The sequence below is a fragment of the Dicentrarchus labrax genome, unplaced genomic scaffold (assembly GCF_905237075.1).
Source record: "Dicentrarchus labrax unplaced genomic scaffold, dlabrax2021, whole genome shotgun sequence".
NCBI classification, from domain to species: domain Eukaryota; kingdom Metazoa; phylum Chordata; class Actinopteri; family Moronidae; genus Dicentrarchus; species Dicentrarchus labrax.
In genome coordinates this window covers 1,174,620-1,194,631 of record NW_026136716.1, presented here as the reverse complement: position 1 = coordinate 1,194,631, position 20,012 = coordinate 1,174,620, and the positions used below count along the sequence as shown (strand labels likewise).

At 39.4% G+C, this 20,012-nt stretch overlaps 3 protein-coding genes across 5 annotated transcripts; all 3 read right to left on the bottom strand.

The window, feature by feature from the left end:
• Positions 1-4,133: 4,133 nt before the first annotated feature.
• LOC127378369 (zinc finger protein OZF-like) lies at positions 4,134-19,536 on the bottom strand. Its single transcript, XM_051427130.1, has 3 exons — positions 19,377-19,536; positions 6,399-6,587; positions 4,134-5,720 (listed from the first exon to the last, which is right to left on the bottom strand). Exons 2-3 carry the CDS (start codon positions 6,454-6,456, stop codon positions 4,600-4,602), a joined length of 1,179 nt encoding a protein of 392 aa, XP_051283090.1. The 5' UTR covers positions 6,457-6,587; positions 19,377-19,536; the 3' UTR covers positions 4,134-4,599.
• LOC127378359 (zinc finger protein 135) lies at positions 8,217-15,336 on the bottom strand. Of its 3 annotated transcripts, XM_051427090.1 has the most exons (4): positions 14,802-15,336; positions 13,296-13,607; positions 12,297-12,587; positions 11,885-12,016 (listed from the first exon to the last, which is right to left on the bottom strand). In XM_051427090.1, the coding sequence occupies exons 1-3, from the start codon at positions 14,842-14,844 to the stop codon at positions 12,340-12,342; spliced, it is 603 nt and encodes a 200-aa protein (XP_051283050.1). In that variant the 5' UTR covers positions 14,845-15,336; the 3' UTR covers positions 11,885-12,016; positions 12,297-12,339. The 3 variants fall into 3 exon arrangements, with proteins under 3 accessions (XP_051283047.1, XP_051283048.1, XP_051283050.1); XM_051427087.1 differs by lacking the exon at positions 12,297-12,587 and having other exon boundaries at positions 8,217-12,016; XM_051427088.1 differs by lacking the exons at positions 12,297-12,587; positions 13,296-13,607 and having other exon boundaries at positions 8,217-12,016.
• Positions 15,914-19,399, bottom strand: LOC127378368 (oocyte zinc finger protein XlCOF6.1-like). The gene is made up of 2 exons (XM_051427127.1): positions 19,252-19,399; positions 15,914-18,167 (listed from the first exon to the last, which is right to left on the bottom strand). The coding sequence occupies exons 1-2, from the start codon at positions 19,307-19,309 to the stop codon at positions 16,936-16,938; spliced, it is 1,290 nt and encodes a 429-aa protein (XP_051283087.1). The 5' UTR covers positions 19,310-19,399; the 3' UTR covers positions 15,914-16,935.
• Positions 19,537-20,012: the final 476 nt, after the last annotated feature.

Genomic DNA, 20,012 nt, shown 5'->3' with positions numbered 1-20,012 from the left:
TTATTGGAACAGAAAACAGACCAGAGTGTAAAATATATGTAGAATATGTATATACAGATTTGTAAAGAAAATTATAATAATTTAAGACAAAATAGAAAAATGTCTGAAAATGTGGACTTAGTATCATAAATTCATTATTTTGAGATACAAATATAATATTTTGAGAAGATTTCTCATTATAATAGAGAGATAGACTGCAGCCCCAGGAACCAGCCACGAGTGGGACTCAAACCAGGTACTGCCCAGTCCTCGTTCTTACTGGTCACGAGGAAACCAACCGCAGCACTACACGCTGAGAAACCTTCTCTGAACGCTTTTCACTCTTCATTCTGGATGTTGGACTTATATAATTGTTTTTTACTCCTCACATTGATTGAAATGGGCTTCCATACTTCCCACATCCACCTCTCTGTCCTGCAGTCTGTTTACATACTGAACTTCCTCCCAGCGTTACACCACCTGTTGTTTATGAGCACGGACAGTCCCCCTCCTTTCTTCATGCCGGTTGCGGTGGTGTCCCTGACGGCTCGAACCGTCTGGAAGCCAGGCATGGTGACGTTGGAGTCCGGTATCTGCTCGTGTAGCCACGTTTGTAGGGTTAGGGACAATTCATAACAGAAGTTATCTCAGGACACTTCTCAAATAGAGCAGGTCTATGGTCTACTAGGTCGGTAGGTAGAATTAAAAAAGTCTTGATCTCAGTATTCTCAGAAATCAAGCATCATCATTTCCTCTTGCTGCTTTCACCAGCACACTTGTGTTTTTTTATAAGCCCGAGCTGAGTGAATCTTTTGTCACAAGTGCTGCAACTAAATGGTTTCTCCTCTGTGTGAACAGTCAAATGTCGTCTCACATCCTTCTTCAGTGCAAAGGTTTTACCACAAACTGAGCAAGGAAATGGTTTCTCCCCTGTGTGGGTTTTTATTTGTCTGGGCGAAGCACTTCTGTGACTGAAACTTGCTTGACAAACTGAGCATGTGTAAGGTTTTTCTCCTGTATGAACTCTTAAGTGTGACGTTAGATTTGAGATTCCCGCAAATCCTTTGCCACAAACTGAACAACTTAAGGGTTTCTCCCCCGTGTGGATTCTCTCGTGTTCTCTCATGTGTGTCTTTTGTGTAAATCCTTTACCGCAGATGGAACAACTAAAGGGTTTCTCACCTGTGTGGATTCTCATGTGATTTGTAAACTCACCTTTCCATAGAAACATTTTGTTACAAACTGAGCAACTGAAAGGTTCTCGTTCAGAATGAAGTCTCATGTGAGTTGTTAAGTATTTTTTCCAGTGGTATCTTTTACCACAAACCGAGCAACTAAATGGTTTCTCTCTTGTTTTTGTTCCATTGTTTTTCAGCAGATGTCCGTTGTGGCCAAAACTTGTAGCACAGCTGATTGATGATTTTCCAGTATTACATTCCTCTTCAGTTACAGGTAATTCATTGTTTTGAGATTCCTTGTCGTCAGTATCTGGTTGTAAATGGCTCTCAGGATGAAAGTTCCTGGCTGGTTCTGGTCCTTCACAGTCCTCTCCATCAGCTTCTGTTTTCAAAACCTCTACATCTCTGTTCTCTTCAGTTTGGCTTTGAAGAAGCTGTGAGGGTTGACGACTTACACACTGATGGTTTTTGAGCTAATAAAGCCAATAAAAGGTCTTGTCACAACATTTATCACAGCTGTATCGTTTCTCCCTCTTGTGGAATGCCATGTGGTGTGTGAGATGTCCCTTTTTTACAAATTTCCTACTGCAAACTGAGCAACTAAATGGTTTCTCCCCCGTGTGGACGGATGAGGGGTTTTTCAGAATTCCCCTTCGTGCGAATCTTTTACCACAAACTGAACAACTGAATGGTTTCCCCCCAGTACGCATTCTCGTGTGTGGACAAATTGTGTCTGAGACTGAAACTTGCTTTACAAACTGTGCATGTGAAAGGTTTTTCACCTGTGTGAACTCTTAAGTGTGAGGTCAAAGCTGAGTTGCGTGCAAAATGTACACCACTGACAGAACAACTGAAGGGTTTATGCCCAGTGTGGATTATCTTGTGTCTCTTCAGATTTGAGTTACGGCTGAATTGTTTACCGCAGACAGAACAGCTAAATGATTTTTCAGCAGTGTTACATCCACTGTTGTTTTTCAGAATGCTGAACCCTGACTGAGGTTCACCGCTCTTCTCCCAATCACAACTGTCATCAGTCTCAGCTTCAGAAAAGTCTGAAGTCTTGTCATCAGACTGTAAATGACTACCTGGATCTGGTTTCCCGACTGGTTCTGGTCCTCCACAGTCCTCTCCATCAGCTTCTGCATCTCTGTTCTCTTCAGTTTGATGAAGCTGTGAGGGCTGAGGTTTCTCTTCCTCCTCTTCTTCACTCTTCACAGAGACAGGAGAGAATGTGAACTTGATGATATCAGCGTCCTCCAGCCCTCCAAGCTGCTCTTCCTCCTGACCAGTCCAGAGTTCCTCCTCCTCCTCTTTAATGTGTGGCAGCTCTGGTGGATCCCTCATCCACTGCTGCTGCTCAGGAGGATCCTCTTCTTTACTCACCGACAGCAGCTGGACGTCTGTGGATGATAATCAAACACAGACACGTTTTACTGTAATGTCTTAACATTTAAACCACACTTCTACTTTCTTAAAGGTTGAGCATGTAGGATTTTGTGGCATTCAGCCCTGCAGTTGGCTTTGACTTTATTGATCCCACACTAGGGAAAATCCAACAATACAGATACAACACAACAGATAAAAAAATACACAACAAATAAAAACAGAATCTTTATCAAACAAACTGCAGCTTCTACTATTTGGATATTGCACTTATTGGTGGGGACAGCAGGTCAAACTGATAGAAGATCACTTACATTATCTTCCCTCTGCCACAGTTTCTCCTTCTTTTTTCTGTTATTCGTCTTTTGACTTCTTTGTCTGTAAAACTCTTTGTTAAATAAAAACTTTGATATAAATAAAGTAGTTGTTCTTATCAGTGTTATGGATGAGGATGGTGAGAACTGCTCAGTTTCATCCTGTTGTTGAACTCATCACTGTGACATAATAGGTTATTTTTTGGAGGCTTTTATGCCTTTATTTTGACAGGAAGATGGACAGGAAGCTGGAACCGTACCTGGGCCTCAGTATAGTAGGACGTCAGCCCACAGGTGAACTACAGCCCACAGGTGAGCTACAGCCCGCCAAGCAGAGAGTCCCCTGTTTCCTGTCTATCTTAACCTGTCCTATCAAAATAAAGGCATAAAAATAAATGATAGAACTTGCTTGTAAGTAAAGCCCGACCCGTATATCGGTACTCTGTGATATCCAGTCAATGTGTTTTTCATTATAATGATACAATGCAACATAATGCATTACAATAAATCACTTTTACTGCTTTAAGTTCATTTAGCAGTTTAAAGTGAGAATAATGAATATTATTATTATACTATTGAAGCTACACCGACTAGCGCTGTGCGGCCGAGCTCAGGCTACTTCCTGTAGCAAGCTAACTTCCTGTAGCATTCGTTGCTAACAGGAAGTGACTCTGCGGTGAAATATCCGTAAAGTTTACACATAAAACCTCCATTTGAAGGAGTTTATCCACAAATACAGACTCTGATAATGGTAATGCAGGTGACACGTAACGGATAAAGGTAGCATGTTATCCCCGCTAACGCTAGCTCCCAGTGCAGCTTCTTTGCTAAAATTTCTAAATAAAAGCGACCATACGTTTAAAAATGTACAGGCTTATTGAGAATTAAAAACATACCGAAGTCCTTTACTTAAGTAAAAAGTCAAACAGCTTTATCTCACAGTTCTCACTTTTTTTTTTTTTTACTAATAAATGTGACAGAAATCAGCAGAAATGTCCATTAAAATGTGGAGGAGTTCCTGAATGTACCAGTGAGACATCAGTGAAAACATCTTAAAACAGTCATAAAGGACTTAATCTGAGGACATCATCAGACCTGGTGCATCCATGGGTACACTGCAAACAGGAACTGCTCATATTGTTAATTCAACAAACTTTTATTTATGCATTATGGGAACAGATGTAAGACAAAGAATAATAATAGTTAAAAATCCATAAAGTAACTAAAGAAACAGATTAATATCATAAATCAACAGAGCATCAATAATAAGAAAAACATCTTATTTACTTCTTAGCTCTGGTTGAACAAAACTTTATTAAAATAAATGAAAATACATGTTAAAGCCGAGAGAATATTATTGATAAGTTCAAAACATCAACTTCTCTGCACATTTAATGAATCATAGCTGATGATGTACAGAAATCTGAACCAATTCTTTTAAAACAAACTGGTATATTCAACACACCAGCTGCTGAACAATGTGAACAGTTTTAACAAAATATCACAAATACAATATGAGCACAAAAAAGACTATTATTGGGAGAAAAATCAAGCAATTTCTTTTATAAATCACATTTTACATAAAATAAAATGACCTTAATGATTAATCTTAATCATTTAATACATGTAATACCCAAAAGCCATTTTAACGGAAAATTACAAAATGACGTAGACACGAAAATAAAATCAAGGAGTCACAGTTTTGAATTCAGTACATTAATCCTTCGTCGTCTCCACAATCATCTTTATTTACTTCCGCTCTCACCGACACACCGGTGTTCTTTGACGTGAGAGAGCCGAGTGAAACTTTTATCGCAAACGCTGCAACTAAACGGTTTCTCCCTCGTGTGGATCCTCGTGTGTCGTCTCAGATTTCCCCTATCTCCAAATCCTTTACAACAAACTGAACAGCTGAATGGTTTGTCCTCCGTGTGGACGGTCGAGTGTCGTCTCAGATTTCCCGCGTGCGCAAATACTTTACGGCAAACTGAGCAACTATATGGCTTCTCCCCGGTGTGGACTCTCATGTGCCTGGTCAAAGTGCGTTTGTCACCAAAACTTATTTTACAAACTGAGCATGTGAAAGGTTTCTCTCCTGTATGAGCTCTCAAGTGTGAGGTCAAAGTTGAGCTCTGTGAGAAACTTTTACCACAGACAGAGCAACTGAAGGGTTTCTCCCCTGTGTGGATTCTCATGTGCGTCACAACAGCTCCTTTCGACTGAAACGTTTTTTTACAAAGTGAGCAGCTGAAACGTTTTCCCTCTGAATGAAGCCTCGTGTGATTCATTAAGGAGGTCTTCTGGGAATATCTTTTACCACAAACAGAGCAACTGAATGATTTAATTCCAATGTGTTTCTGCTGATGTCCCCTGTGGTCAGAGCTGGTATCACATTCAGAGGAGCTGACTGATGTTTTTGGTTCTTCAGTGTTTTTCTGAGGTTTTGAACCTGACTGAGGTTCCCTGGTCTCCTCCCAATCACAACTGTCATCAGTCTCACTCTCAGAGGAGTCAGACCTCTCATCATCAGGATCAGACTGTAAATGACTACCTGGATCTGAGTTCCCGGCTGGTTCTGGTCCTCCACAGTCCTCTCCATCAGCTTCTGCATCTCTGTTCTCTTCAGTTTGATGAAGCTGTGAGGGCTGAGGTTTCTCTTCCTCCTCTTCTTCACTCTTCACAGAGACAGGAGAGAATGTGAACTTGATGATATCAGCGTCCTCCAGCCCTCCAAGCTGCTCTTCCTCCTGACCGGTCCAGAGTTCCTCCCCCTCCTCTTTAATGTGTGGCAGCTCTGGTGGATCCCTCATCCACTGCTGCTGCTCAGGAGGATCCTCTTCTTTACTCACCGACAGCAGCTGGACGTCTGTGGATAATAATCAAACACATGTTTTAGAAAACAGTTATTTCTTCTACTTTCTTAAATATTAAATGTTGCACATGTTGTATTACAACTAAATCTAAAGCTGCATTTTGTATCTTTACACAGAAGATGATTTTTGTCACACAACAAGCTTTGGAGAAAGTAAATAGTGAGGGGCGAAGAGAAGAATGAACCGAGGTAGCCCAGCACAACAGCAGGACGTTAATATTATAACTATTTGTCCACCGTCAGAACAAGAAGACACCGTAGGAACATAAATGTTATATAAACAGGGACTTTTTATTTATTTTCTGACTTCATTGTTGCTGCTCTATAAACAATATTCTGTCATATTTAATGTAGAAATACATCTTTCTGGCTAATGTCTGAATGTGGTGTGAAAAACTACAACATATGATGCATTGCTGTAGATTAAACTACAAACAGTATATAAAGCAGTTAAAATGAGGTCAACTGTAAAGATCTACAGCAGTCAAATATTAATATTAAAATATACATCAAATATAAAAGTAAAACACTGACAGGGAACATTTTACTGCACTAAAAGTACTTTTACTTTATACTTAGAGTACATTGTAGTATTAATAGTATTATATTATTATTATTATTTGTATTTATTGTATTATTATTTGTACTTTAACTGAAGTAAAGTGAACAAACCTGCTCTGTGTATCCGGACTTCAGCCTTTAAAGCAGCGTCCAGTAGTTGGTGAGACATTTTCTCTCATTCACAGGAACTTTATCCTCCGGTACAAACTCTGTTCAAACTTTAAATCACGTTTCTTCTATTTCCAGTTAGCACGCTAAGCTAACTCCATTAGCTCCGCGGCTAACATTAGCTTCCAGGAGGTAACTCACATATTAAACGTTTTCTAAATAAAGTGAGCAGCACAGAGTCTCTTCAGACAGCTTCATGTGGACATTGTTTACTCCGTTAGAGACACAGTTTGGTCTCTATTGACTCCAGTTCCGTCTCCGGCTACTTCCTGCTAGCAAGCTACGCTAACTTCCTTTAGCATTCTGTGCTAACCGGAAATGAGTCTGCGATGAAACATCCCGAAAGTTTTTACTTTTTACTGAAACAAGTTCCTCCACACAGACACACTGTGTTAGTTCACTCCTCTTATATCTGAACGTACGTGAGACGTGTCGGATAAAGTTAGCATGTTAGCCACCGTAAATACCACGTCCGCCCGGATTTTCAAAATAAAAGAAACCAATCTTGTAATTCTGACTTTTTATTATAGTTTTAAAGATACATGTCTCAAAGGATGGAGTAGTAATAGATTACATGAGTTATGTCATCAGGATACACAAAAACTGCAATCTGTTATAGTTACAGAGAATAGATGTAATCAGATTACAGTTACTTTCAGTTAAGAAAACAGATTATTAGCAGGATTACAATTTTAAAATCAGTTTTTATTTTAAAAACACACACAGACACATTGTTGATGATGATTTATATATTTTATGGATATATTTATTAAACGGTACAATGAACCCAAACAGTGAACTCAAGAACTTTAAGATTTGGATGAATTTTGAGTAGATTATTTCCTGTTTAAGAAACTTTATATACAATTCTCTGTGTGTATTACGTATTTTTCACCATCATCAATCATACAGACTAAAGTCTTCTTTCATTTCTCTTCACAGAATTGAGCCAAATGCTGAGCTAAAAGCCTACTGTGTATATTTTTTAAGTTTTCTTACACTCTTTCCCACTGTCTTATAGAATACATAAAAGTCAAACTATATTTTTCATAATTTTTTGACAATAACAACCAACCAACAGACGGGTCATCATAAGTGAGATGAAATGTTTGACTTTGTATAGAAAAGTAAGAAAAGTCAGTAAATGTATCTGATTACAAAAATGAGTTTCCTTTTATTAGTGAAATCAAACCTCATAATTAGGAGCTACTTTATTATGAAATACAGATGTTTTAAATATGACACACTGACCATTTATAAGAACTATTCCTCATTATGGGATACAGAATGTATAATAATGATAGTTTTCTCTTAATTGTGAGGCATCTATCGTAATTATTAAAAAATAATTTCTTGTCATTCAAGATAACGATGTTGTAATTCCTCAGAATTAGGACACAGTTATCTTAAGATATCATTTTGTCTTCAATGGCACAGTTTTCTTATAATAATGAGATATGTTACTATAAGAAAATTAATCAAATAGTACAGATTATCAAAATTATTTGGAGACACAAGAAGCTGCCGAACTTCTATCAGTCCACTAGATGGCGCCATGGAGCTGCAGCTCAGAACACACACACAATGCATGGACGAGCATTTACACTCACTGATTGACTTTAATTAAACTGATTAATAATTAAGTGACTTCTTCACTACTAAACATTTCAGTTACACATAAATGAGCTGACAGCAGTGGCAGCCTCCTCACTTATTACGATGCAGATACATTATTAGGACATTAATGAGAATGAATCGTACTAACTTTTGTAATTAAGATCTTTTATTCTTGTAAAAATGTGACTCATATATTCTCAGAAGTGGATTTGTGAACAGAGTGAGATGTTCCTGATGAGAAGTTTTACTGGTTCAGTCCTTGCCAGGGGTGTATCTGACTTTTTTGACTGTGGTGGCACAAGTGGGCCACTGCCTTATACAGCAGCGGTAGGAAGAATGTTGTGTTATGTTATTCCCATTTTATACAACTAGACCCCTGTTTATGCAGGAATATTCAAATACAGTTGAATCATTTACAATTATTGCTACAGACAATCTACAAATTATTTGAACTGTTCCATAACAATTACATTTTCTGAAAAAACTCACATATTAAAAGAGAACACATTTTTCTTCATGGTTTTCAAAGATTTCACAATGTCTTAATGTCATAAATCAACTGAAAATGAATCTCCCAACATTGTATTTACTCATGTGTGCCTATCATTGAACATTTTCTTAAATGTTCTTCACTGGAAGATTTTTGATAAAATTAAAACATTGTTTTACAAACAAAAGTATAAATAAGTTATAATAATTTACTTATTTCTAAAAAACGACTGAAGACTCGGGCAGACTGTGATGGAGATGAAACCCTCCTGAGTGAAATGAAGACACACTGACTTCTAAACTTATCAACCCACAAAATAAAGCTGCAGACACAGGTTTGAACCAATGACATGTTAGCCCGGCGTCGTTTACTTGTATATTTTGTCCTTAAAAGGAAGCAAAACAGCACGTTTCTCTGCTTCATGTCTCCTCTGACTGATTGACTTCTGGCCTGGTGCCACACGATTGAGTCTGCACACTGTATTTTATTTTGAAAATTGACCAGTTTCTCTATGGTGTCTCTTCCTGCCAGTGCGATCTGATCTGAGGGTGTCATGTATTCTATGCCGAGAGACACTTGTCTTGAAGGGCACAACGATGAAGATACTAAGGTTAAGAATGATTATAGAAACCAAAAACTCTCTCAGCATACATAAAGTACAAGTTGAATTGTAATCCATTTTACATAGACGAATATAAGTCATACCGTAAGGCACAGTCTCACTGATTAGTGTTGAAATCTACCCCATCAATCCTTCAGTTACCTCCACTGCTCTCACCAACACACCTGTGTTTTTTAATGAGACCAAGCTGAGTGAATCCTTTACCACAAACAGAGCAACTGAACCGGTTCTCCCCGCTGTGCATTCTCATGTGTTTGGACAAAGTGCTACTGTCAGCAAAACTTGCGTTACAAAGTGAGCACGTGAAAGGTTTTTCTCCCGTGTGAAGTCTCAAGTGTGTGGTCAAAGCTGAGCTTCGTGCGAATCCTCTGCCGCAGAAAGAGCAACTAAAGGGTTTCTCCCCTGTGTGGATTCTCATGTGCCTCAAGAACTCTCCTTTCCAAGGAAAAGTTTTTTTACAAACTGAGCAGCTGAAGTGTTTTCCCTCTGAATGAAGTCTCATGTGATTCGTTAAGGATTTCTTCTGAGAGTATATTTTACCACAAACTGAGCAACTAAATGGTTTCTCTCTTGTTTGGATTCCATTGTGTTCCTGCAGATGTCCCCTGTGGTCAACGCTTGCATCACATTCAGAGGAGCTACCTGATGTTATTCCAGTATTAAATCCTTCATCAGTCACTTCATTGTTTTGCAGAGGTTTTGAACCTGACTGAGGTTCCCTGGTCTCCTCCCAGTCACAACTGTTATCAGTCTCACTTTCAGAGTCTGACATCTTGTCATCAGTATCTGACTGTAAATCACTATCTGGATTAAAGTTCCTGACTGGTTCTTGTCCTCCACAGTCCTCTCCATCAGCTTCTGTTTTCAAATGTTCTGCGTCTCTGTTCTCTTCACTTTGGCTTTGATGAAGCTGTGAGGACTGACGACCAACACACTGATGGTTTTTGAGCTCATAAAGTCCAGTGAATCCTAAGTCACAAAAGATGCAGCCGTATCGTTTCTCCCCCGTGTGGACTGCCATGTGGTGTGTCAGATTTCCTTTTTGTGCAAATCTTTTACCACAAGCTGAGCAACTGAAGGGTTTCTCCCCAGTATGCAGTCTCATGTGTTGGTACAGAGTGCCCCTGTCATTAAAGCTAGTTTGACAAACTGAGCATGTGAAAGGTTTTTCTCCTGTATGAACTCTTAAGTGTGAAGTCAAAGTTGAGCTTTGAGCGAATCCTTTACCACAGACGGAACAACTGAAGGGTTTCTCCCCTGTGTGGATTCTAATGTGTCTCTTCAGATTTGAGTTATGGTTGAACTGTTTACCACAGTCAGAGCAGCTAAAGGATTTCTCACCAGTATTACATCCACTATTATCTGCCTGAAGATCACTGCTCTTCCTCCAATCGTCACTGGCTTTTGTCTCATCTTCAGAGAAGTGTGACATCTTGTCACAAGCATCCGGTTTAAAATCACTATCTGGTTTAAAGTTCCTGGCTGGTTCTGGTCCTCCACAGTGCTCTTCATCGGCTTCTGTTTTCAAATACTCTGCATCTCTGTTCTCTTCAGTTTGGCTTTGATGAGGCTGTGAGGACTGACGACCAACACACTGGTGCTTTTTGCGCTGGGAAGGACAAGTGAATGTTTTTCCACAAACACTGCAGCTGCGGATTGCTGTGTGACGTGTCAGGTTTACTTTATATTTAAAGCTTTTACTGCAGACTGAGCAACCGAGTCTCTCCCCTGTGTGGAGAGCCATGTGGCGTGTCAGATTTACCTTTTGAATAAAACTTTTACTACAGAATGAACAACTTAGTCGCTCCCCTGTGTGGAGTGCCATGTGGTGGGTCAGATGGCCCTTTTGTATAAATCTTTTATTGCAAACTGAACAACTCAGTCTCTCCCCTGTGTGGAGAGCCATGTGGTGAGTCATGTGCCCCTTTTGTATAAATCCTTTACCACAAACTGAACAACTGAATGATTTCTCGCCGGTATGGATACTCCTGTGCCTGAACAAAGTGCCTCTGTCACGGAAACTTATTTTACAAACTGAGCATTTGAATGGTTTTTCTCCTGTATGAACTCTCAAGTGTGAGGTCAAAGTTGAGCTTTGTGTGAATCTTCTACCACAGACAGAACAGCCAAAGGGTTTCTCCCCAGTGTGCATTCTCATGTGTTGGTGTAAATTGTATCTGAGACTGAAACTGACTTTACAAACTGAGCATGTAAAAGGTTTCTCTCCTGTATGAACTCTCAAGTGTGAGGTCAAAGTTGTCTTTTGTGCGAATCCTTTACCACAGACAGAGCAACTGAATGGTTTCTCTCCTGTGTGAATTCTCATGTGGGTCTTCAGGTTTGAGCTTTGGCTGAATTGTTTACCACACTCGGAGCAGCTGATTGATTTCTCACCAGTATTACATTCACTGTTACTTTTCAGAAGGTTTAAACTTGACTGAGGTTCACTGCTCTTCCTCAAGTCGCCACTGTCATCAGTCTCAGGTTCCAAAAAGTCTGAAGCCTTGTCATCAGTATCTGGTTGTAATTGTCTTTGTGGATCTGAGTCCCTGGTTTCTGTTTTCATTTGTTCAGTTTGTCTCTGATGAAGCTGTGAGGGCTGAGGTTTCTCTTCCTCATATTCACTCTTCACACGGACAGCAGAGAATGGAAACTTGATGGTATCAGCGTGCTGCAACCCCTGAGGCTGCTCTTCCTCCTGACCGGTCCAGAGTTCCTCCTGTTCCTCTTTAATGTGTGGCAGCTCTGGTGGGTCCTCCTGGTCCAGACTGGGGCTCCACTCCTGCTGCTCAGGAGGATCCTCTTCTTTACTCACCGACAGCAGCTGGAAGTCTGTAAATGATGACGACACATTTTAGAAAACTGTAATCTCTAAACATTTAAACATTGCTGTAATGTGTGTGTAGAAATGTTGCAGATTCTGTAAAACATATTTGGAAATACATTTTTTATAACTGTTTACCACAAGCTGAGCAATTCAATTCAATTCAATTCAATTTTATTTGTATAGCACCAATTCATAAAGGAAATGATCTCAGGACACATGTCAAAATATAGCAGGTCTAGACCGAACTCTTTATAACATTATTTACAGAGACCCAACAATTCCCACCATGAGCAAGCACTTGGAGACAGGGGTAAGGAAAAACTGCCTGTTAAGAGGCAGAAACCTCGGACAGACCCTTCGGCTCTAGGTGGGTGGTCGAGAGAGAGAGAGAGAGAGAGAGAGAGAGAGAGAGGTAAAAACAGAAGGACAGCAAGTAAATGGTTTCTTCTTTGTGTGGACAGTCACGTTGCAGATGTGCCTTTGGTACAAATCTTTTCCCACAAACGGAACGACTGAATGACTTCCCACCAGTCTGCATTCTCAGGATGATTCTGTGCGACCTCACATCACAGATACCTGTAAACCATCACGGTAATATTTCAATCAAGTGGAAAGCTGCAGCTGTCAACTAATGAAGTAATCAAGCATTCTGTCGATTATTCCATCAATGAATCAAGTCATTGGATCAGAAATGATTTTGCACTTTGTCATTTTCTCCAGGCGGTCTCTACTGCAAAGAATTTGCATCAATGATTTTTAGTAATCGAGTTTCAGCCTTGTTTCCATCATTATTATTGTTATTAAACGACATAAGGATGATCAATGATTACTCTATACTGCTCTTATTGAAACAGACTTTACGAAGGGCTTCACAATTCAGAATCAAGTTAAAGATTGTGAACAGGGAGACGATGGCGAGTGTGGATAAAAAAGAATGATTAAATTCATCACTGATAAGGCGTATACATGGTTTTAGTGTGTACACTTCATTTATACATCCGGCGCCTGCCGTCTCTACAAAGACTTAGGAGGTAGGTTGGATCTCGGACTGTAGACGGCTGCTCTGAGACTGCACGCAACCCTCAATCGAAATAGCCAACGGTAAACTAACTGCACTGACACTGTTCACACCTAACTGCTCTTGGTTCATTCAGACTGTTTTATCTGCCGAGGGAATTCGGTCAGATCTTTTAACAACGTAATCTCACAATCTGTGGATCAGTCTGTTACAAATTTCCAGTCAACTTACAGTACAGTACAAAGGATCTGGTTGTAAATGTTTACCTGGTTCTGGTCCTCCACAGTCCTCTCCATCAGCTTCTGCGTCTCTGTTCTCTTCAGTTTGATGAAGCTGTGAGGGCTGAGGTTTCTCTTCCTCCTCTTCTTCACTCTTCACAGAGACTGGAGAGAATGTGAACTTGATGATATCAGCCTCCTCCAGCCCTCCAGGCTGCTCTTCCTCCTGACCGGTCCAGAGTTCCTCCTCCTCCTCTTTAATGTGTGGCAGCTCTGGTGGATCCTCTTGGTTCAGACTGGGGCTCCACTCCTGCTGCTCAGGAGGATCCTCTTCTTTACTCACCGACAGCAGCTGGAAGTCTGTGGATGATATATTAAAAAATATTTCAAATAGTACTGGGCGATAAAGCGATTGTTATACGGTACACAGTCAGTAACAGTCAGTCTACAGTTTTAGATTTGCAAGCCCATCTCGTACTGCAGAGCACAGGTTGAGCTAATGTTACCGGTGAAGAAAGTGGACGTTAAAGTGGATTTCCTTTGAAAAAAATCCAAGTCACAAAGTGCTTCACAAGAAAAAAGCCTTAAAAACAGTAAAAGAAGCAAATAATAAAACATAAGAAACAACAGATCATAACATTAGACAGCTAGAATCTACAGGAAGTGTGTCAGAACCACCACTTCAAAGGCAGAGACCCTGAAAACAAGAACCTTAGAATACATCTTGGACTTAATGTAAAGCCGTTTAGATGGATGGGACCTGCTGGACCGGGTCTACAGAAGCGTTCTGGACCATTTCGGTAAGATAGTTAACTCAATCAACTCTTTTTAAAAACTCTTGGATCTATATATATATAATATAATATAAACATCTATAGCAGTATAATGTACATACACATTAACGCAGCAGTAATAGTAACGCAAAATATAGAATAGTAAAACACTGACAGCAAACATTTTACTGCACATTTTTACTAAAGTAAGGTTTTGAATGGAGGATTTTAACTGTGTGTTATTAGTACTTTAACTGTGTTATTAGTACTTTAACTGTGTGTGTTATTAACTGTGTGTTATTAGTACTTTAACTGTGTGTGTTATTAACTGTGTGTTATTAGTACTTTAACTGACTGTGTGTTATTAACTGTGTGTTATTAACTGTGTTATTAGTACTTTAACTGTGTGTTATTAGTACTTTAACTGTGTTATTAGTACTTTAACTGTGTGTGTTATTAACTGTGTGTTATTAGTACTTTAACTGTGTGTTATTAGTACTTTAACTGTGTTATTAGTACTTTAACTGTGTGTGTTATTAACTGTGTGTTATTAGTACTTTAACTGACTGTGTGTTATTAACTGTGTGTTATTAACTGTGTTATTAGTACTTTAACTGTGTGTTATTAACTGTGTTATTAGTACTTTAACTGTGTGTTATTAACTGTGTTATTAGTACTTTAACTCTGTGTTATTTGTATTTTAACTGAAGTAAATGTTCAAACAGTTCAAACTGAGAATAAATAAATAAATATATTTTATATTAAAATAAAGTGTACAAACCTGCAGGGTTACTTAAAGCAGCGTCCAGTAGTTGGTGAGACATTTTCTCTCATTCACAGGAACTTTATCCTCCGGTACAAACTCTGTTCAAACATTAAATCACGTTCCTTCTATTTCCAGTTAGCACGCTAAGCTAACTCCATTAGCTCCGCGGCTAACATTAGCTTCCAGGAGATAACTCACATATTAAACGTTTTCTAAATAAAGTGAGCAGCACAGAGTCTCTTCAGACAGCTTCATGTGGACATTGTTTACTCCGTTAGAGAAACAGTTTGGTCTCTATTGAAGCTACACCGACTAGCGCTGTGCGGCCGAGCTCCGGCTACTTCCTGTAGCAAGCTAACTTCCTGTAGCATTCGTTGCTAACAGGAAGTGACTCTGCGGTGAAACATCCGTGAAGTTTACACATAAAACCTCCATTTGAAGGAATTTATGCACAAATACAGACTCTGATAATTCAGTCTGGTTGTATTGTCTGACAACGGTCGTGATACGTAACGTAAACATTGGTTAGCTAGGTTGCGACATTAGCCTCAGTAAACCCCGCCCTCCTCTGCCTCTGATTGGCTGGATTCCTTTGTGGAGGAATATGATTGGTTGGGGTCAGAACAGAATGCCAGGACGTCATGACTTTCAAAATAAAACTGGTCAAACTCTTATTTTACTTAAGTAAAATGTCATAAATCAAAATGTATTAATTATTATACATGGTAATGTATGTATACTTAATTAATACACCAGATTATTGATAGTATCATATTTCATAATACATAATAACTATAAAAACATTTCTGTATAGAGCAGTTTTCAAAATAAAGTGACAAAGTGCTTTGACTAATAATAATAATCATAATAATAACTTTATGTACATGCACCTTTCTGTCTATGCAGTTCATACATTTAAAAATGCAAATTCTTACATTCTCCAGTTGTAAAAAGGTGTAGTCATTTAATAAAAGAGAAAATAAGAAAACCTGATATAAAAGTATTTCTACTACCTGTCTACTAGATGGCGCCATGAAGCTTCAGCACAGTGCACAGTAAGTACCACAGTTCAGTAACTTCCCCACCAATGAACAACATTTCAGTTACACGTAAATGAGCCGCCATAGTTCAGTGTCCAGTACATTTTATTTGACTTTATTTCCTGCTGTTGAATAAGTTACAATTGATGCTACATAATTATTTGTTTTTTGATAAATCAACACACATACTAAAGCACCACAAGTCTTTCTCAGTAACTTCACATGGTTTACAATAAGTTTATGACTGATTAGTCATAAATCAACACACAATTAATCATTAAAACATTGTAATTACTCATTTATTCCTGCTACACAGATGAAAATGTTTAAGGCGAGAGAATAGTATAATCAGTTTTCAGTACTCGTTTCAAAAACACAGGAGCAGGAAGGTTACTGTGTTAAAATAAAATAAAAAATAACTTATAAATGACCTGTAACAAGTCAAAATACTCTTCAACTACTGGAAGATTGTTGATGAAAATACAACTTTAAAGGCTGTTTCATAGAAATAAAGAACCTGGTAGGAAGGAGATTAGTTATCATGTACTTATTTCTTTCAACTGACTTGAAGCTGATCATTAAAGTAGATGTTTACGGGACTTTAAATAAGACTTTAAACCGCCGCTCTGAGTGAACCTAGAAGCTGAGCTGGGCCCGGAGGGATGTATTTGCAGTCACTTGGAGGTTAGTTGTGCTATAAAGGTAAATCAATCACAGGTCACAGGTCAGATGAAATATTGTAAACAACACAAAAAAAAACAATTAAAATGATCATGTGACTCCAAATTTGACCAAATTGACTAAACTAAAATACATTTCCTGTGTATTTTATACACAATATGGTTTCAGTTAGCTGGGATTCTTTTTCCCCAAATGTCAGTTAACTAATCTGAAACTATACGATGTCAGCATACAGACTGCAGGCACACTCTAAAAATAATTTATTGATTATTTATGAGGCCTTTATATGGCTTTATTTTGATAAGACTTGTGAAAATAGTGCTTTAGAGTGCTTTGACTGAAGTAGACACAGTGGTTACACCCGTCTGGAGAGAAGTTTTTATGAGAAATTTTCTAGTTTACTTCTATTAATCCGATTGAATCCTTTATCACAACTGATTAGTTGGTTCTGTGTGGACTCTCGTGTGTCTGGATAAAGAGGTTCTGTCACTGAAGCTTTTTTCACAAACTGAGCATGTGAAAGGTTTTTCTCCTGTATGAATTCTTACATGTGCGGTCAAAGTTGCACTTCGTGCGAATCCTTTACCGCAGACGGAACAGACAAAGGGTTTCTCCCCTGTGTGGATTGTCATGTGCTGGGACAACGTGGCTCTGAGACCGAAGGCTGCTTGACAAACGGAGCATGTGAAAGGTCTTTCCCCTGTATGACCTCTTAAGTGTAAGGTCAAAGTTGTGCTTCTTGAGAATCCTTTACCGCAGAAGGAGCAAATGAAGAGTTTCTCACCAGTGTGCTTCCTCATGTGTTGAGTTAGAGCGCTTTTGACACTGAAACTTGTTTCACAAACTGAGCATGTGTAGGGTTTCTCTCCTGTGTGAACTCGTAAGTGTGTAGTCAAAGACGAGCTTTGTGTGAATCTTACGCCACAGACAGAGCAGCTGAAGGGTTTCTCCCCTGTGTGGATTCTCATGTGCATCCTAACCACTCCTCTCCGTAGAAAGGCTTTGTTACAAACTGGGCAACTGAAAGGTTTTTCACCCGAATGAAGTCTCAAATGAGTCTTTAAGGATCCCTTCAGGGCGTATCTTTTACCACAAAATGAGCACCTAAATGGTTTCACTTCTGTTTCTGTGCCTTTGTGTTCCTGCAGGTCCTGTCCAATGCTTGAATCACATTCAGAGGAGTTATCACTTTCAGGTTCTACTGTGTTTTTCTGAGGTTTTGAACCTGACTGAGGTTCCCTGGTCTCGTCCCAATCACAACTGTCATCAGTCTCACTCTCAGAGGAGTCTGACGTCTCATCATCAGGATCAGACTGTAAATGACTACCTGGATCTGAGTTCCCGGCTGGTTCTGGTCCTCCACAGTCCTCTCCATCAGCTTCTGCGTCTCTGTTCACTTCAGTTTGATGAAGCTGTGAGGGCTGAGGTTTCTCTTCCTCCTCTTCTTCACTCTTCACAGAGACAGGAGAGAATGTGAACTTGATGATATCCGCGTCCTCCAGCCCTCTAAGCTGCTCTTCCTCCTGACCAGTCCAGAGTTCCTCCTCCTGTTCCTCTTTAATGTGTGGCAGCTCTGGTGGGTCCTCCTGGTCCAGACTGGGGCTCCACTCCTGCTGCTCAGGAGGATCCTCTTCTTTACTCACCGACAGCAGCTGGACGTCTGTGGATGATAATCAAACACAGGCACATTTCAGAACTGACACCACTCCTTTCTTGAATGTACAGACACATTACACAGTTTGTACAACATATTTGGAAGAGATTCAAATTGAGTGCACATGCGAAACCACTGGTCCTGTCGGTTGAACACAAAGTGTTTTACTGCTGAAGAATGTGAAGAAGCTGCATCTTAGAGAGAAACTTGAATTCAGAAGCTGCACGGTTGTTGTTTTTTTATTCAACGAGTAAAATAGATATTTCCTTTCTTGACATTTGGTGAGTTTATTTACTTTATTAAGGCTGTTAGAACTTGTTGGATGTCTCAAACTTGCTGCGCATCTCCCAGCCTAAACTACGAAGTTCATCCATATACATCCAAAAGCGTAGAACACACATTGTGTGAAGTCCTCGAGTAATGAGCTCTGCGTCTGTCACCGCGAGTTTGTAAACACAACAACCACTACTCTTTGCGGTTGCGTATTGCATTCACTTGAAAATGTAATTTTTGGTTTGTTTTTTCGAGTAATTTTTTTTCCTTCTGTATTTCGGACAAATTTTTTTTCTGAGTTTAGAGAGCATTTGAAACAATAGACGCATTCATTCCTTTATTGAGAGCTCGATTTAACAGAAACAAACATAACCGGCTTGTTTAGTTCAATCAAGTTTTACTTTGATCTGGTTTCAGACACTGGGAGATAGTCCTGTCTTTAAGTCATATAGATGGTATTATCATTAGTTTGTCGACTCTACGCAGGAACCAGAGATAGGTAGTTGAAGATGGGGCATGTATGTGTGGGCAGGAGTCACCATCGGTCCATGGGAGTCACTGCAGGTTGGAGGTTCTCGCGGGAGTATCTCAATAATTCAGAAAAAAATAAATTACTCAGAAAAACGCAGTTGTTTTTTTTTTTCAAGTGAATGCAATACGCCCCCCCCCCACGAAATAAACGTTTACTACCCATTGGTAAGGTTGTAAATGAGGGACTTTTACTTGTAATGGAGTATTAGCACTTAAACTGAAGTAAACAGCTGCAGCACTTTAAAGTGAAATAATATAATAATAATAATAAACAAAACGAACAAACCCGCTCTGTGTATCCGGACTTCGGGCTTTAAAACAGCGTCCAGTAGTTTGTGAGACATTTTCTCTCATTCACGTTTCTTCTATTTCCAGTTAGCACGCTAAGCTAACTCCATTAGCTTCCAGGAGATAACTCACATATTAAACGTTTTCTAAATAAAGTGAGCAGCACAGAGTCTCTTCAGACAGCTTCATGTGGACATTGTTTACTCCGTTAGAGACACAGTTTGGTCTCTATTGAAGCTACACCGACTAGCGCTGTGCGGCCGAGCTCCGGCTACTTCCTGTAGCATTCTTCTTCTTCTTCGTATAAGATTCCGGCAGTGTAGACGCTGTTAAGCGTATTACTGCCCTCCACAGGTCAGATTTAGAACTAAATTCTCACATACAATCCTGTATCATGCAGAAACTGCAGAACTGCACCGGAGACCAATTTGTATTTCTCACTGTGTCCAACAGAAAAAGCCTCAACTCCAAGTCCTGTCAATCTAACAAATAATACCTTTCTCTCTTCCCTATACTTTCTACATTCTAGGAAAACATGCCCTACTGTTTCAAGGATCCCACATTCACACAATCCAGAAACATGTTTTCCTACAATGCACAAAGAATCATTTAACCCACAATGACCCAACCTCAATCTACAGAGTTTCACTGAATCCCTACAAGACAGAGAATCACATAAACTTATTTTCCTAACTTTAGGTTGTATAGAAAAGAAGTGTCTACCCCTGGCTTCCCTTTGCCACCCTCTCTGCCATTCTT

What these genes read in the sequence shown, in the direction of transcription:
- LOC127378369 (XM_051427130.1), bottom strand. Translation starts at nt 6,456, where the DNA reads ATGTCTCACCAACTACTGGACGCTGCTTTAAAGGCTGAAGTCCGGATA. An exon ending in AGTCCGGATACACAGAGCAG is followed by an intron (nt 5,721 to 6,398) that starts GTTTGTTCACTT and finishes TATTATCCACAG; the next exon opens with ACGTCCAGCTGCTGTCGGTG.
- LOC127378359 (XM_051427087.1), bottom strand. Translation starts at nt 14,844, where the DNA reads ATGTCTCACCAACTACTGGACGCTGCTTTAAGTAACCCTGCAG. An exon ending in TGCTTTAAGTAACCCTGCAG is followed by an intron (nt 13,608 to 14,801) that starts GTTTGTACACTT and finishes TATCATCCACAG; the next exon opens with ACTTCCAGCTGCTGTCGGTG. An exon ending in CTGTGGAGGACCAGAACCAG is followed by an intron (nt 12,017 to 13,295) that starts GTAAACATTTAC and finishes CATCATTTACAG; the next exon opens with ACTTCCAGCTGCTGTCGGTG.
- LOC127378368 (XM_051427127.1), bottom strand. Translation starts at nt 19,309, where the DNA reads ATGTCTCACAAACTACTGGACGCTGTTTTAAAGCCCGAAGTCCGGATA. An exon ending in AGTCCGGATACACAGAGCGG is followed by an intron (nt 18,168 to 19,251) that starts GTTTGTTCGTTT and finishes TATCATCCACAG; the next exon opens with ACGTCCAGCTGCTGTCGGTG.